At 50.9% G+C, this 15,922-nt stretch overlaps 5 protein-coding genes across 5 annotated transcripts in view; 2 read left to right on the top strand and 3 right to left on the bottom strand.

Moving 5' to 3' along the window:
• The window catches only part of nubpl (nucleotide binding protein-like), a 6,684-nt gene extending 850 nt beyond the window's left edge, over nucleotides 1–5,834 (bottom strand). Inside the window, exons 1-9 of the mRNA XM_068751725.1 lie at nucleotides 5,706–5,834; nucleotides 1,285–1,429; nucleotides 1,117–1,151; nucleotides 894–984; nucleotides 743–782; nucleotides 528–618; nucleotides 335–428; nucleotides 142–227; nucleotides 1–38 (exon numbers count right to left, since the gene is read on the bottom strand). The exon at nucleotides 1–38 is cut by the window's left edge and continues 83 nt beyond it. Coding sequence (XP_068607826.1) covers nucleotides 1–38; nucleotides 142–227; nucleotides 335–428; nucleotides 528–618; nucleotides 743–782; nucleotides 894–984; nucleotides 1,117–1,151; nucleotides 1,285–1,429; nucleotides 5,706–5,834 — 749 coding nt within the window. The remainder of the gene's footprint in view (nucleotides 39–141; nucleotides 228–334; nucleotides 429–527; nucleotides 619–742; nucleotides 783–893; nucleotides 985–1,116; nucleotides 1,152–1,284; nucleotides 1,430–5,705) is intronic.
• Nucleotides 5,835–6,253: 419 nt separating this feature from the next.
• Nucleotides 6,254–7,066, top strand: dtd2 (D-aminoacyl-tRNA deacylase 2). The gene is made up of 3 exons (XM_068751726.1): nucleotides 6,254–6,364; nucleotides 6,547–6,616; nucleotides 6,738–7,066. Exons 1-3 carry the CDS (start codon nucleotides 6,254–6,256, stop codon nucleotides 7,064–7,066), a joined length of 510 nt encoding a protein of 169 aa, XP_068607827.1.
• Nucleotides 7,067–7,802: 736 nt separating this feature from the next.
• LOC137907813 (uncharacterized) lies at nucleotides 7,803–9,851 on the bottom strand. Its single transcript, XM_068752170.1, has 4 exons — nucleotides 9,155–9,851; nucleotides 8,876–9,079; nucleotides 8,574–8,784; nucleotides 7,803–8,481 (listed from the first exon to the last, which is right to left on the bottom strand). The coding sequence occupies exons 1-4, from the start codon at nucleotides 9,849–9,851 to the stop codon at nucleotides 8,229–8,231; spliced, it is 1,365 nt and encodes a 454-aa protein (XP_068608271.1). The 3' UTR covers nucleotides 7,803–8,228.
• Nucleotides 9,852–10,317: 466 nt separating this feature from the next.
• yipf6 (Yip1 domain family, member 6) lies at nucleotides 10,318–12,223 on the bottom strand. Its single transcript, XM_068752220.1, has 2 exons — nucleotides 11,714–12,223; nucleotides 10,318–11,635 (listed from the first exon to the last, which is right to left on the bottom strand). The coding sequence occupies exons 1-2, from the start codon at nucleotides 12,056–12,058 to the stop codon at nucleotides 11,288–11,290; spliced, it is 693 nt and encodes a 230-aa protein (XP_068608321.1). The 5' UTR covers nucleotides 12,059–12,223; the 3' UTR covers nucleotides 10,318–11,287.
• Nucleotides 12,224–12,716: 493 nt separating this feature from the next.
• snapc1b (small nuclear RNA activating complex, polypeptide 1b) lies at nucleotides 12,717–15,852 on the top strand. The gene is made up of 10 exons (XM_068751724.1): nucleotides 12,717–12,993; nucleotides 13,437–13,593; nucleotides 13,679–13,819; nucleotides 13,911–14,015; nucleotides 14,095–14,250; nucleotides 14,454–14,513; nucleotides 14,695–14,757; nucleotides 14,829–14,967; nucleotides 15,301–15,366; nucleotides 15,492–15,852. Exons 1-10 carry the CDS (start codon nucleotides 12,863–12,865, stop codon nucleotides 15,527–15,529), a joined length of 1,056 nt encoding a protein of 351 aa, XP_068607825.1. The 5' UTR covers nucleotides 12,717–12,862; the 3' UTR covers nucleotides 15,530–15,852.
• Nucleotides 15,853–15,922: the final 70 nt, after the last annotated feature.

Genomic DNA, 15,922 nt, shown 5'->3' with positions numbered 1-15,922 from the left:
CACTGGAAGACGCTCATGTTCTGCACCAGCCCGAGAACCTGCACCAAACACAACGGCGTTACTCTCCTGTCGCTGTGATCTGGTTCCAGCAGAATCAACCCGGCTCATTTCTCCCTCTCTCTCTCCCTTTGGTTCTGTTACCGGCACGTTGACTTTCTTGAACATCTCGGCTCCTCGCCGGGCGTCCAGCAGGGCGATGTCCTGCGGTGTCGACACGATGACGGCACCTGCACAACATGAGAGGACAGCTTTACACTCAGCAGTCCAAACTTCTTGCCTAGTAGTACAGCTGTGTATGTGTGTGTGTGTGTGTGTGTGTGTGTGTGTGACTAACCTGCAACTGGGATATTCTGTGAGATTGACAGTTGGACATCTCCAGTCCCAGGAGGCATGTCGACAACCAGATAGTCCAAGGACCCCCATTCCACCTATAAACCAACACACACACACACACACACACACACACCTCGCTCTATCGTGACCGGTTCACCGTTGCCGTCCAACATCCGCCTCGGAGTTGTTCTCACCTGCCTGAGCAGCTTGTCTATCGCCGACATCACCATCAGCCCCCTCCAGACGATGGGGGCCACGTCCTCCACCAGGAAGCCCATCGACATGCTGACAGGGGAGACGGGAGGATCAGAGCAGGAGCGACAGTGGCACCTTGTTTTAGCCCTCAGTTAGAGTTAGACAGATCGGAGAAAGGGAACGGATGCAGTGATGTTCTCCTGCCAGGACTCACCAAGGAACGCCGTGGTTGGTGAGCGGGATCATTAGATTGTCTGGAAAAAAAGGAGAAAAATACATGATCTAATGGCAATCAGCTGATCTGCCCTGTGTGATCCCAGTCATTGAACTCCAGTGAAGAAAAGTAAAGTAAAAAAGCGTCGTACTGTCAGAGAGCGCCGGGTTTCCCTTCAGATTCATCAGTTTGGGGATTGAAGGACCGTAGACGTCGGCATCCAACAGACCGACTGACGTAGACTGAGGCAGACGGACAGATGGAAGACAGAGAGATGGAAATAGATGGCCGTTCTTTGGTTATTACGCGTGGATAAAAGGAGGAGAAGCAGATCAGCTCAAAGCAAGAAGAGGATGCGGCATCGCCGTCTTTACCGGATTGTTAGCCATTAACGCCAGGGCCAAATTCACTGTGGAGACAGATAAAACATGAACATTTCAGTGCACGTTTTCCTTTTTTGTCATTCAGAAACTCACTGAAGATCAGTGAATGAACTCCAACAGCCGGATCGGGATATGCGACGCTGTAAATCCATGTTCTACCTGCAGTGGTGGACTTGCCCACGCCACCTTTGCCTGAAGCCACCACGATGACTTGCTTGACGCCCACGATGGGCTTCTGTTTGGGGAGACCCTTGGCCATGTGCTGCTTCTGCCTCTCCTGCAGCGCTTTGGCGTCCATCGACCTCTGGGAGAAACGACAATGCAAGAGGAGCGCATCGAGGTTGGGAACATGCAACTGAGAGCTGGCGCTTTTCACTGCAGCTCTGGCTTGCAGAGAATCCGTTTCACTTGTATCATGTACGAGAATTAAATTAGGAGAACTAATTTATTTACCATTCGAACTTCTTTGTCACTGAGAAAAATCGAGATATTAATTAAGACGTGGGAGGAAACTAAATATGGCGTCTTGATTTCGAATGACAAACTACCAAAGTAAATTTGCTGTTAAACACATCCGTGTGGTTTTAAATATATTGATTGGAAATTCAGTAGTTGATCAGAAGCTTTACGAAGTTTTCATGAATAGCATCACACTTCCGGTTAATACTTTCACAAATATAATAGTGTAGCGAGCGAAGAACCACACCGGAATCGAGCCTGTGTCAACAAGTGCCTTTATTGCGACACGGGACAACTTAACTGCAAAATGGATGCCACGCTGGGGTCTTTCAACGCAACACCCCCCTCACTCCTGGTGCCAACAGCACACCCAGTCACTCCCATCATGCATTGCGCCTCACGTGATCTCGCGCGATCGCTACATAGCCCCCACCTGAGGGGTCAGACGCCCTCGGCGACCCCATCACCCAACACAAAGTCTCTTAAATACCCCGGCTGGCAACGGCGGCGAACAGGCCGTCTAGGATTGGCAGGAGCCGTGCCAGGCGGAGAGTCACAGGGGCCGGCGCACGGACTACCGCCACCACTCGCCTCACCAGCATCCGGGGCGAGGGGTCGGTACGGTGAGAGTCTGTCCTGGTGCAGCACCACCATGCGTCTCTTGCCGGACATCCGCACCCGATACACCACCTCAGACAAGCGGTCTATGATGTCACAGGGGCCTTGCCAGTGGCTGCGAAGCTTCGGAGAAATCCCCTTTTTGCGGACAGGGCAGTAGACCCACACCTTGTCCCCTGGCATGAAGGCCCGTCCTCTGCAACGGACGTCGTAGCCCCTCTTCTGCCGAACGCCAGAGTTCGCCTGGGCCTGGCGGGTGTAGTCGTGTACTACCAGCAGGCGCTCTCTCAGCCTGCGAAAATAGTCCATCTCCTGCCCCCCAGGGATTTCCGGCTCTGGCGGGGCACCAAACACCAAGTCCACCGGTGTCCGGAGCTCTCTCCCAAACATAAGAGCGGCAGGCGTGCACTGGCTGGACTCCTGAACAGCAGACCGATAGGACCAAAGGACCAGCGACAAGTGACGGTCCCAGTCTTTCTGGTGTTGACTGGTGAGGATGGCAAGCTGGGTGGCCAGGGTGCGGTTAAACCGCTCCACCAGCCCATCACTTTGCGGGTGAAGCGGAGTTGTTCTGGTCTTACTCACCCCCAGCCGTCGGCAGACCTCCCCAAAGACCTGGGACTCGAAGTTCCGTCCCTGGTCACTGTGGAGCTCGTTAGGGACCCCGAAACGGGCGAACATCTCCTCCACCAGTCTTTCTGCGGTCGTAGCCGCGGTCTGGTCTGGGACCGCATACGCCTCTGGCCACTTTGTGAAGTAGTCCATGGCCACCAGAACATAGCGGTTGCCAGAGTTGGTGACTGGAAAGGGCCCCAGGATGTCCACTCCAACCCTCTCCATCGGGGCCCCCACCAGATACTGCTGTAGCGGGGCATGGGAGCGCTGGGTCGGTCCCTTCTGGGCCGTGCAGGCATCACAGCAGTGGACATGCAACTCCACCTCCCGCCGACAGTCAGGCCAGTAGAATCGCCTCCTGAGGCGGTTGAGGGTCTTGGCATTCCCGTAGTGCCCCGCCCCCACCGAACCGTGGACCGCCTGGAGAACTTGGGGCCGTAGGGCCCTTGGCACCAGCAGCTGCAGGAGGTCGTACCCTCGTCCTGGCGTTTGCCACCTCCGGTACATCACTCCGTCACGGACCACGAAGTTGCCCCACTGAGAGTGGTAAGCCTTCACTTCGGGCCCCAGGGCAGACACCTCGGCCCACTCAGGACGGCGTCCCACCTCCAGCCAGCCCCCCACCAATGCAAGGGTCACATCAGCCTCCTGCTGCTGTTTCAGCTGCTCAGTGGTCAGCGGGAGCCATCCTTCTCCATCGTTGGAGGGGCTGGCGCTGGCCACGCTGAGTGTCATCTGGCTCCGTTCCTCCTGCCGCCGGCAGTAGCGACACTCTACCGCTGCACATGGACGCCGGGAGAGCGCATCAGCGTTGCCGTGAAGTCGCCCCCCCCCGATGCTGGATGTTGAAGTCATATCCCTGGAGGACCTCCAGCCAGCGGGCCACCTGGTCTTCAGGGTTCTTAAAGTTTAGAAGCCAGGTGAGCGATGCGTGGTCAGTACGGAGCAGGAAGTGGCTCCCAAGCAGATACGGCCGGAACTGCCGCAGGGCCAGGACCACTGCCAGTAGTTCCCGACGGGTGACGCAGTAGTTCTTCTCTGCTCTGCTCAGCGCTCGACTGAAGTAGGCCACCACACGCTCTCCTTCTTCCCCCTGCTGGGAGAGGACAGCCCCGACGCCGACGTTGCTAGCGTCTGTGTCCACAATAAAGGGCAGCTGAGCATTGGGGTACGCCAACACTGGGGTTTCAGTGAGAGTTCTCTTGAGTTGGGCAAAGGCGGCTGCGCATTTGTCGTCCCAGTTGAACGGCTGGCCCTTGTTGGTGAGGCGGTGCAGTGGGTCGGCAATGGTGGCAAAGCCCTGGACGAACCGCCGGTAATACGAAGCCAGTCCCAGGAAGCTCCGCAGCTCATTGACATTGGCTGGGGTTGGCCATTCTTGAACTGCAGCCACCTTCACTGGGTTAGTAGCCACACCACGAGCACTAACCACATGGCCCAAGAACTCCGTCTCCCTGGACAGCAGATGACATTTGGCAGGGTTCAGTCGCAACCCGGCCTGGCGAATGGCAGCAAAAACCTCACCTAGGTTGGCCAGGGCTCTGTCAAAGTCAGTGGCATGCACCAGCAGGTCATCAAGGTACACCACACAACGACTCCGCGGCACATCGGCCAGCACCCTCTCCATCAGCCGCTCAAACGTAGCTGGTGCGTTGCAGAGTCCAAACGGCATGACACGGAACTGCCACAGCCCCTGGCCGATGGTAAAGGCAGTCTTTGGTCTTGCTTCGGGGGCCAGCTCCACCTGCCAATAGCCACTGCGGAGATCAAGGGAACTGAACCAGCTGGACCCAGCGATGTAGTCGAGGGCGTCATCGATGCGAGGGAGTGGGTAGGAGTCTTGGTGACTGCATTGAGGCGCCTGTAGTCTACGCAGAACCGCCAGGAGCCGTTCTTCTTCCTCACCAAGACAACCGGGGCAGCCCATGGACTATCTGATGGCTCGATCACACCAGCGGCAAGCATCTCACGGACCATTTCCTCCGCCGTCTGCCGTCTAGAAAAGGCCAGCCGATGAGGTCGTAGGCGAATGGGTTGAACATCACCCGTCTCAATGGTGTGCTGGACCAGGCCAGTCTGCTTACAGTCCTTATCTTTGGCAGCAAAAATGTCTTTGTAGCCATCAAGGAGGTGTTTCAACTGCTGGCGCTGCTGGGGATTTAGGCCATCGCTGCTGCGTAGCCATAGCTGGTATATGGCCTCGGTTGTCTCTGTAGATGGGGCGACAGTTGACTCTGTGGGCAGTTCTGGGGCAGGTTGGGGTTGTGCCAGGCTGCTGGGCCGCCGTTGAACTGAAGCTGATTGGTGGCGCCTCCTCGGTCGGTTCCCACTCTCTCGGCCAGCCTGGAGCTCCATGGGCTCTCCGCCAAGGGTGACAGCCTTCCCTACCACGTCGACCTGGGCTCCCCAGCGGTTCAGCAGGTCCAGGCCGATGATACACTGGTCCTGGATGTTGGCGAGCCAGAACTCCGCTGTCGTTTCCCGCCTGTCTGGCCTTTGGAGCAGGAGCAGGACAATCCTGTGCGATGTGACCGACCTCATCACACCGGTAGCAGCGGTCAGTTGAGCGGGGGGTCCGCTGGAAGCGCGGAGGTCTGCTTTGGAGACCTCCAAAGCAGACCGCTACAATAGATTGAGTGAACGTGCCGGCTTACTCGATAGAATACCAAGTTAAATACGTATAATCACATTTGTATCTTAAATACGTAAAATCAAACGCAACTAGAATACTTTTTTTCTTTTTTTCACAATTCTATTTCACCGCGTTCACTTTTATTTTGAAAACACAAACACACCAACTTCCGCTTTCATACCGTTCTCTTACTAACTTGACGTAAACAAGTCGCTAGCTTGCCTGTTGTGTTCCTCGTAACACGCAATAATCTTACCTGACACCGAATGAACTGTAAACAACAAACACGCCCGTGTTTTCTGTCTGCCGCTGCTCGTGAAACTGAAGGTTTATTCACGCATATTCTGAATAAATGGGGCAGCCTCCTGCATGAGAAGTGAGCCATGTTTAGCTGTTGGCATGCTATCTCGCTAGCATGCCAACGCGCGTCACTGCTGCGCATGTTTGATGACGTTCTCGTCTCTATGAACCCGGTTGTCTCTTGACTTTAAATAGTGTTTTTCTTCTATGTCGTAATTCAAATATTATAATAAATAACTGAGTTACTTTATGTTAATTATACAACAATCCGTTCAAATTAATGTTTGTTTCGGAAACCGCGTAAAAGTTGCGCAGCTTTGAGCATCTTTGCTTAACTCTGGTTATGACGTCAAAGCGGAAGTGCGTTGTTTTCTCCCTATCTGCTTTGTCGTTTTACATGTTTGCTCTTTTTAAACTTCGTATAATTTCGTCCTCGTTTCAAACGTTGACACCGGGCCGGTTCCTTCAACATTAGACGGGGCTCATCTTAAAAACTAAGGAGTGATGACGGACAAGGGCAGCGCTCCCGTGGCCCGGACGCTCCTGCAGCAGTGTCTGCAGGCCAGACTGCAGGTGAAACCGGCAGATGACGTCACAGAGGCGCAGTTCGTCCAGGTGAGAACAGGTGTTCCTGTATCCGGCATCCTAGATTGTAGGTTTACGACCCATCATAAAGTACATATAACAATGGGATAATAAAAAAAGGTGGGAACATGGAAAATATTCAAGAGTGCATTAAAATACGTATTTCTTATATATGAAGATAAGAAACAAGCAGACGACTTTTCTGTTTTCAGATTGACAGAGGAACGCTGATTTATATCTGCTTCTTCAAAGGAGCAACAGATGACATCTTGCCCAAGATGGGTCTGTGACCTTTATTCAACTTTGACCTTTAATATTTGAGCAGCATCCTTCTCTGCTCTCGACATAAATCTGTCATTATGAGACGCAAATATACCGTCTGCTCCTGTCTCCCATCGTCCAGTGTCCACACTGTTGAACCTGCGGCTGTCTGAGTCCGACTCCGGGAAGATGGTGTCCGTGTTGGAGCTTCCCGGCAGCCTGCTGATCGTCCCTCAGGCCACGCTGGGAGGGAAGTGCAAAGGAAGGGCCATGCAGTACCACAACAACATCAGCAAAGAGGACGGACTGCGGCTCTACGGCTCCTTCGTCGCTCTGTGCGAGAAGGAACTGACCGCCGCTGCTTCGGCCGGGGGCGGAGCGCAGGTGGCAGTGAAGCACGGAACTTACGGAAACAGACAAGTGCTGAAGCTGGACACGAATGGACCCTACACACATCTGATGGAGTTCTGAGCTGCACATAAACACAGATGTCTTCACCTGCATCAAATCAAATCAAATCCCCTTTATTTATCCGTTAGGAACTTCATTTGATATATATATTTATTTTATAAATTAAATAAAGACAAAAAACACATATTACTTCTCGACATTATGATCTTTCAGTTTGCACAATTTCAAGCAAACACAACAGATGATGTTAAGGGAAGATTACTCATTTTAGAAATATGTCTGCGATACTAAAGTATCTTAATTCATCCTTCCCGCCAGCTGGGGGCGCTCAGCTCTGTTCTGGGAAACAGAAACGACTTAAACTTAATAAACCTGCCACTGGTTCTTTAGGTTAGTCGACATAACCGCAGGAAAATAATCTTTTTGAACCTTTATTTTGAAAGGAATGAAAAGGAACATGAAGGTTCCCGATGAGATGCAGCCAGCGAGGAGTTCAGAGGTCATACTGATGAGCCTCTCCTCTTCTCGGGTTTCTTCTCACCCCCTCTGGAAAAGGGGCGGGGGTCCAGGTTCAGATAGAACCTCATCCAGAACGAGATCCGACCTCCGACCTCCCCCAACATCAAATGGGCAAATCCAACCTTCAAGTCAAAGCAGAGGGCTCATGACCCGGGCCGAGGGGCAGAACCGCCTTTAGTGCTGCATCCAAAGGAGACCGTTCTGACCAATGAGAGAACAGAAACCTGTGCGTGTGTGTTGGACAGAAAATAAGATGAGAACTCCAGAATATTTTGTCATGTTTATTGAATTTGGAATTCAATCAAGCCCAGTAACACCAGCGGGTCAGAACCGGATCCCAAGAAGCATCTTCATGAAGTCTCCTGGTAGGAGGTTGGATCAAACCCAACGGACCGGCACCAGCAGATGACATGGACCTGGGTTCCGACCCGCTCTGCTCCTCAATGATTGGTTTTACTGAATAATAAGATTTGATCCATTTGTTTTTGCTTTGCGCTGCAGGCTCGATGTGCAGAACCATCCAGATTCTAAAAAAAGGAAAATGCGACGTGCAATTTCATATTTCACTTTCTGAAATAAACATTAAACGGTTCCTGGAAAGCTTCACGGGCTGCTGGCCAAAAGGTAACCAGGTAAGGATTGATTGATCTGATCAGCTATCAACGATGGCGACGCTGAATCCACAGTCTGTCCGCGCCACCGTTCAGTCGCCCTCCCACAGACAGTCACACTCCCTCAGTGGGTTTCTCTGCCGCATCGTCGTGACGACGGTGATCCGGTTCTCAGACATCTCCTGGAGCTGGTCGATCAGCTCCCGCACGCAGGGGCTGGGCCACGGGTGGCCGTTCAGATAATCCCTCAGGATGAAGGAGCGCTCCACCAGCAGCTCCAGCCGCACCAGGTGACGGAGGCGGTGGAGGCTGAGCAGGTCTTTCTCTGGCTCTCTGCGGAAAAACCTGTGAAGAAGGAGGAGGAGGCGGAGCTTCAGAGACGTCCGTGTGACGGCAGCGCAGGAAAGTCAAACGCCGTGATTCACGGCCCGCCTCACCGTATCCTGAGCGTCTTGAGCTGCGGAAACAACATGGGGACCCGTCTGCACAGGCTGCCGCTGGAGCGGTTCTGCTCGATGTCCAGGTGCTCCAGCGCCGGCACTTTGGGCGCGATGGAGTCCATGTCTTTCAGCGTGATGGCGACGCGCAGCGTCAGCCTGGTGACGGTGGACGGGATGGTGGTCGTGTACGTGGCGAGGGAGTTTCCACCTGGGAGGACGTTACCGGGGCTTTAAAAAGGAGGACAAACTGCGGCCGCTTCTCGCCCCCCCCCAGACGAAAGACGGAACCGCGGACTCACCGATGATGCTCAGCGTCTCCAGCTTCTGCAGCGGACTCAGCCAGGACGAAAGGCGACACGTCACGCCCTCCCTGATGTAGCGGTAGCGGACGGTCAGAGAGCGCAGCGAGCTCAGGCTCCTCAGGGCGTCCTCCGGCAGGATGGTCTCTGGGTAGTCCACCAGCTCCAGGCTGCTCAGCGCCGGGCCGCCGTACCGGGCCGATCCTAAGGGACACAGGACAGACTCGTGAGTGACCTCCGGGGGGTCATGAGACGGCGAGTCGGCGGCTGAACGCCGACCTGGCTGCGGGGGGCTGAGGTAGTCGTCGGGCAGCGGCTCGGCTGGCTCCCCCCTCATCCCCCAGGACAGGTGCTTCAGCTTCTTCAGGTTCAACAGCATGTTGTGGAAGACGCCGCGCGGTACCGGCCGGACCGTGTCCAGCCCGTAGCCCTCCCCCTGCTGGTGGAACAGCAGGAACCGCAGGTTGACCAGCTGCGACGCGGTGTTGATGAAGTCCACCGTGCAGGTCAACCGGACGTTACACACGCTCAGGTGGGTCAGCCGGTCCCGCAGCAGCTCGCTCAGGTTCCGACCCAGCATCGACTCGTCCCACGTGGCGTTCCGCACCCCCAGGTCCCTCAGATCGGGCAGCCGCGACAGGTTGCTCAGGTACTTCTCCTTGTACAGCCGCCCCCCGTCCACGAACACGATGGCGGTGACGCACGGCAGGAACTTCACGAGCCGTCGCCACTCTTTGCGCCGCAGGTGCCGCACCGCAACCCGCGTGAGCTTGCGGTTGCACAGGGTATCCCAGAAGCCGTAGGTGTACCGGCGTAAGTCCGATAGCACCACCGTGTAGTCCCGCCACAGGGACGGGTGGTCCACGAGCTTCTTGAAGTACCGGCAGGACATCCGGACCGTGTGCCGCTCGTCCGTGTTCAGGTAGTTGAACACTTCGACCCAAATCTCCGGAGGGAGCCGCGTTAGCTCCTCCATTAGCGGAGGGATGCTAAAGCGCGAACACGGCGCGCGGGCGAGTTCGGTAAAAACAAACGAACGCACGAATAACCGCAAAACGCGCCTCGGTTTGTTCGGTCGAAGCAGAAGACAGCAACGCAAGACTATTCAGCGTCGCTCGGCCGCAGCTAGCATGATGCTGCACCGAGGCCGTCGCGCGATGATGACGTATTTTATTCTTCAGAGCGCTTTCCGGTTGAACGAACGCCTGTCCGTTTTGATGAATGAATCTTAAATGGATATTCGGGTTAAAGATCGGTGAAAGATGTAATTTTTTTTTACCTCCACTATCTTTATATAAACAGCCTTAGTCGTCGTCGTCGTCCCCCCCCCCCCCCCCCCCCCGAAACGGAATGGATGAATCCCAGTGGAATCTAGTGGAGCCAAGTGTGTGTCATCTTGCAAGAGAAGCATAACACAAACATATTTTCATTATTTTTAATTGTTGATGAAAATGAACACATAAATGAGAATAAATGAAAGGATTTGAGAAAATATCAAGGCGGGGTTATAAAAAGGTCAGGATCGTGGGAAGAGAAAAATCAGCTGACAACAGATCGTGGAGTCTTGTTTTCAGCTCGTTCTGAATCACCCAGAACGGTTTTTGCAGCCTGCATGCCGTCGTCTCCATGCATCAGGGGGAGGTCCGTGGGATTTTTGGAGACACGGCATCCGTGAGATTCCAATTTGACCCACAGCGTTCGTTCATATCAGCGACGGACTTGTTAGCGCCATCGGTGGAAAAAAATAACCGGTGAGCCATAGAGGGTCTCATGGGTAGATTTAGTTAAAGAGCTAATCCACCCGTTTCCTCTCATTCAGACTTTGAGTTAAGATAACTGGGAGCTGGCTTTCAAACTTCAGCAGATCTTCCTCCGGCTGACCGAAACAGGCATTCTCCCATCTTCCTGTCATGTAACATAAAACAAAAAAAATGTCCCCGGATACACAGAAACAAAACAGCTCAAAGCCAAAAATAATATCTATCCACCAACAGCTGCCCCGCCAGGGTTCTGCAGAACGCCTCTAAATTTGGCCCCAAAAAATGATTTATGGTGAAATCATAAAATGTCAGAGAAAACAGGAGGTTTCAAAAATGCAGGGAGACCAGTAGGAAAAGATCAAGCAGCCCTGTGACGTCAGACATTCACCGAGAATTTCTATGTACAATTCTGTGGAATTTTTTCGACACAACTTTTAAAGATCTGGGAGACAAACTGGAATAATCTGGCTGCTCTAATTGGCTTTTTAACTAATTCAAAACCAACCGGACTCTTCTAAAACCCCTCACAGTCCGTTCATAGTCATTTATCTGAGCTCAAAGGCAAACACCGGGGTCGGACGGAGTTTTGTCCTTTCACAAAAACTCCTGTCTCTGTCAGATTAGCTTGGATCCGCTCCATTTTCCCTTTCTCCTACGGTGACGGCGAGAATGTCAGGATGATCCACCCAATCACAAAGTAGAAGAGGAACACCGGGTACACCACCAGAGCCTTGCGGTTGGGCGGCTGGCTGTCGGCGAGGAAAGCCGTGGAGGCGAAGGTGGACCAGCCAAAGGACGCGGTCACCACCGCCAGCCGCACGGCAAAGCTGACGGTCCCCGAGCCGCCGACCAGGACGACTCGGCACACGGCCATGGCGATGGTCAGAGGCATGATGCAGTACCCCAACACGCACAGGCTCTGGAAGAAGGAGATGGTCCCACCCAGCAGCTTGGAGTTGAGGGTGATGATGATGGAGCCGAACCAGATGATGACGAAGACCTGAAAGAGGACAAACATGCAAATAGAACTCAACCGTGTTGCGATGGTCATCCTGGATATAAAACAAACCCCCTTCACCTCGGCGAACTGTGGCCCCCCCTGGTCGTCGCTGTCGGCCGCGCCGCCCTGCAGCAGCAGAGCCAGCGTGACGCAGAGCAGCAGCGGGCCCCACAGGTCCCAGTCCCGCAGCAGAGCCGAGCTGCGCTTCGGGTACAAAACATGGACGAACTTTTTCCCCACCGCCCGCAGGTCCCGCAAGATGGTCTCCTTTACTGGCTCGTCAAGCGTGGAGAATCCATCGTCACGCAGATAGGATGAAACGGGCACAGATATATCTCCCTCCACCGGGATGTCCTCTGAGATCGAGACGTCTGAAAGCCCGGTGAACGGTCTGTTGTCGTCTTCGGCTAACGCTAACGCCATTTTAGCTAACAGCGGAAAGTTTACCAGGGGCGTAAATGATCCCGAAACTTTAGACGACGCCTTCAGAGCCCATAAATGACTTTAAATCGAGCTAGATGTTCCTCTAGAAGACTGAATTCAGTTCCAGATGATCCAATTTGTCCTACTGCTCGGCCTCTGCGGATCCACGTCAGATGATCGTGTTTACTTCCGCAAGACGTGAGTCACAGATCCGGTTGTTGCGTTCAGGGATTCCTGCGGAGCTAAAAATAATAAATATAATGCGATTAAAACCTGAATATTATATATTAAATCATTTTAATTTGAAGTAAATACGATACGAAATAAAATATATAGAGTTAATTATGTGCAGTCAAGACTAAAGGATTACATATCCCTGAAAATATATTCAGTCGGTAAAATAAAGCGCTTACGTTTGTCTCTGGTGTGTTATGTTGGAATTTGTTGAATTTTAATAATAATTTGAGGTATTGTTAGTGCATTAAGCATTTTTTTTCAAAAACTATACATATTTTACATTACATTTAAATTTAGAAACATACTAGCTGAGGAAAAACAATAACATTGTGGATATCATCTTCAAATTCAATCAGTTTTGAAGGCATCACAAGCGCTTGTGAAGGCGACGCGTAAGAATGACGTAGAAATCCGGCGACTGTCTTGGCTGTCGTGTTTACATTCTGAAAACATGTCCCGTTTTACCTGCTTTTAACTCGTTTTATTAAGAGAAACTTGATTAATTGAAATGTTATAACTTCGATCTCTTAGTTTTACCGGCCATCTGTCTGTTGGAGCCGCAGCGACATGGAATTCTGTCGGGAACAGGTGGAAGAAGACTGCGAGGAGCTGCTGAAACGCTTCAAGGAGACGGAATCCGTCCGGTTCGAGGTCTTCAAAAACATTTGGAGGGAAACGAAGTTCTCACAGATCTTCTCGTCAGTTTAATCTAAATATTTCACTTCTTTAATAACCTGTTTGTTATTTATTGTTTTATATTAATTGACACTATTTATTACTAAACAGAAAGGCTCCTTACCTTTATTATTATTTATGCGTTTTTCTTCTTCTTTAATTTAGTTTTATTGTAATAACATACTGAACGTAATGAAACAGCAACAGGAAAACATAACTGATAAAATGAGGAAAAGAATGTCATCTGAAATATGGACAATATAGTTTTTTAAAATGTCTTTTTCATTAAATTGACATTTTATAGTATGTAATTTGACTTCATAAATATATATTCTATTCACGATGGCGTTACGGCACCTAATAGACCGTGTTTTCTGCTGTTAACTGATAATTAAATTAACTAATTTATTGATGTTTTTCAGAATCAAGTTCAATATTTAACATGCTGTGTCCCACCATTTTTCAGCGGCACTACAGAGATAGAGTCTCGAGTTTTCACTCGTCTGATCCTGAAAACAGCTTGCAGGTTCTTCCTGCCTCCCTTCAGCTTCCAGATCCGAGTTGGAGGACTTTATCTGCTGTACAGTCTGTATCACTGTCAGACAGCCTCCCCCTCAGAGCAGGTCAGGAGAACGCAAGCATCAACGGGGCCGTTAAATAAAGTTCTACAGAGTCGATGTTGGCTGATTGTTGTGTGTCTGGTTGCAGATCCGGATCGCGCTGAAGGACTGGGAGTACGTGAAGAAGTTTGAGAAGGATGCTGTGGACGCTCAGCATTTTGATGTCATTTACATCCTGCATCAGCTCGTCTTCCACAAAGCGTTCTACTACACAGCGATGCCGTCTGTGGTGAGCTGCTCAACACTCATCTGATGTTCACTGAAAACCATACGTCGCATTTCGTATACTTGATCTCTCCTCTATCTTTCTCTCCCGCCAGCTGACTTTCAGGAGGAAGAGGAAAGTGAAGAGGTTCACGCTGTGCAAAGATTTCATTGAGAGAATGTCTCGTCCACAGGAGCTGGTCAACATGGAGCTGCTGGAGGTGAGAGGAGGTTCGACTCCCGACGCTCCGAAGGCGGATTCCTGAGGAGGTGTAACTTGTGCTCTTTGTTGTGTTGCAGGAATTGTCCAACATTCATGAGCGCTATGAAAAGATGAAGGCTTCCGTGTGCTCCCCGTCAGAACAGGCGTTTTCCTCCGTCAACCTGATTCGTAAGAACATCATCCCTCAGCTGCGCAACACGGTGGTGGATTTCTACACGTGGCAGTACGAGCCGGTGAGACTCAACCGCAGGTCACACCTGTACCGGCGCCGTTACCTTCAACGTGGCTGTGTTTTACAGGGTCTCGTCGCACACGTTTGCACCTAAAAACCTCTGAACAAACACATTTGAGACATCTTGTGCCACCAAACAGCAGAGCATATAATTCTATATGAGAAAAGTAGGAGGTGATGTGGTTTGATTATTGTGCTTGTCAGGAGGATGAGGAGGAGGAGGAGGAAGAAGACAGCGGCGAAGCAACGTCATCTCAGAGAGAGGTGAGTGGAGCTCGGAGGTGGTGCTTTAGCCGTGTTGCACGTGGCGCCTCCTGCAGGAGTCGAAATGCTTGAACTGAAGTGAATCATCATCAGTCTCGGAGGTGCTTTTTTCATTCAAGCTGGAGTAGCACATTTGTCCAGAGGGAGGCGCTGTTGTTCACTGTCTGCTTTGTGTCCTCAGTGTTCTGACAGAGCCACGCTCCTTGCCTCCATCAAATCAAAAGCGTTCGGACATGCGACAGAGGTTTGTGCCTCCTTTAAAAAAAATAAAATAAAAGTATTTAAACATAATGTGTTTATTTCTGCGTCTCCCAGGCCTGCAAGTCACGCCGGCATCGTCCGGTGAAGCTGGGAGCCCAAAGCAACGAAGCGGGGGCCTCCCACCCATCACATTATTCCAGAGCAGTGAAACCATCGCTCAAAGCCAGAACGCTCATGACTGCACATCTCTCAGGTAAATCCCTCCTACAGGCTGACTCCCTCCTCACCTTTCATCTGATGTTTGCTCACTTTGCAGCGGCATCTGGAGTGTATTTCAATAACAAGAAGTCTGGTCCTCTGAAAAAATATGTTAAATTAGACACCATGATACTAATGTTGTAATACGTGAATGAAAACATGGGACTGCGTCCTTATTCTGAGAGTCCCTGGGACCTCAAATAAAAATCAGACGCGACTGATTCCTAGTCCGTATTTAAGTGTACCTGCTTCTCTCTTATAGCAGATGAGGATAGATCTGTCTGTTATGTGAAATAATCCTCACTCCCTGAAATGTCCTTCCTGTCAGGTGACCAGAGGAGAGAAGAGTCAAAGTTCACTTTGATGAATTCTCTGACGACGCTGCCAGCTGAAGGTAAACATGCCTTTAAAATGTGATAGTCTTTTAAATTCCTGAAATGCTGGAAGACAGAAAATTTTGTTTTTCTGAACTTTTCTATATTTAATTTTTCTATTTTCTTTTCTTTTTGTCCCATCCAGAGAGGGCAAGATTGTTGAAGACAGAGAAGTGGAACTGAGTCTACCTGCGTCACGACGGGAGCCTACTGGAACCTTGATGTGGTTTTTATTTTAGAGATATTTTTTACAATCCGGAACACTGTGCTTCCAGTTCTGTCTCACGGAAAATACGAATGCTTGTAAATTTTTAAATTTTTAAGTCTGATAATGACTCAAAGCAAATGGTTTTTATTTCTTTGCAGTTTAATGTGATTAGATTTCAGGCTACTTGTAGGTCTTCAAGAATGAAGCAGAGATTGTTTCCTTGTTTACACAAAGTTTCACAGGGTAAACAACAACAAATATGCTCCTCAAATCCCTGCAGAATCTGTGCAAAATTAAAAATGGATTCCATTCTGCATCTTACATGACTTTTGTATAATTTACACAAAAATATTTTTAAATCTGTTGTG

Source organism: Brachionichthys hirsutus, chromosome 18 (genome assembly GCF_040956055.1).
Source record: "Brachionichthys hirsutus isolate HB-005 chromosome 18, CSIRO-AGI_Bhir_v1, whole genome shotgun sequence".
Taxonomy (NCBI): domain Eukaryota; kingdom Metazoa; phylum Chordata; class Actinopteri; order Lophiiformes; family Brachionichthyidae; genus Brachionichthys; species Brachionichthys hirsutus.
The sequence above is the reverse complement of the archived record's forward strand: the minus strand, read 5'-3'. Positions and strand labels throughout refer to the sequence as shown.

Excerpts from the sequence above, each read along its gene's own strand:
- dtd2 (XM_068751726.1), top strand. The coding sequence starts at position 6,254 with ATGACGGACAAGGGCAGCGCTCCCGTGGCCCGGACGCTCCTGCAGCAG. Across the intron at positions 6,365-6,546 it reads CAGAGGCGCAGTTCGTCCAG|ATTGACAGAGGAACGCTGAT; the intron begins GTGAGAACAGGT and ends TTCTGTTTTCAG. Across the intron at positions 6,617-6,737 it reads TGACATCTTGCCCAAGATGG|TGTCCACACTGTTGAACCTG; the intron begins GTCTGTGACCTT and ends CCCATCGTCCAG.
- LOC137907813 (XM_068752170.1), bottom strand. The coding sequence starts at position 9,851 with ATGGAGGAGCTAACGCGGCTCCCTCCGGAGATTTGGGTCGAAGTGTTC. Across the intron at positions 9,080-9,154 it reads CCTCAGCCCCCCGCAGCCAG|GATCGGCCCGGTACGGCGGC; the intron begins GTCGGCGTTCAG and ends TGTGTCCCTTAG. Across the intron at positions 8,482-8,573 it reads CTCAAGACGCTCAGGATACG|GTTTTTCCGCAGAGAGCCAG; the intron begins GTGAGGCGGGCC and ends CCTTCTTCACAG.
- yipf6 (XM_068752220.1), bottom strand. The coding sequence starts at position 12,058 with ATGGCGTTAGCGTTAGCCGAAGACGACAACAGACCGTTCACCGGGCTT. Across the intron at positions 11,636-11,713 it reads GGGGGCCACAGTTCGCCGAG|GTCTTCGTCATCATCTGGTT; the intron begins GTGAAGGGGGTT and ends GTCCTCTTTCAG.
- snapc1b (XM_068751724.1), top strand. The coding sequence starts at position 12,863 with ATGGAATTCTGTCGGGAACAGGTGGAAGAAGACTGCGAGGAGCTGCTG. Across the intron at positions 14,514-14,694 it reads CAACGTCATCTCAGAGAGAG|TGTTCTGACAGAGCCACGCT; the intron begins GTGAGTGGAGCT and ends TTGTGTCCTCAG. Across the intron at positions 14,968-15,300 it reads CATGACTGCACATCTCTCAG|GTGACCAGAGGAGAGAAGAG; the intron begins GTAAATCCCTCC and ends CCTTCCTGTCAG.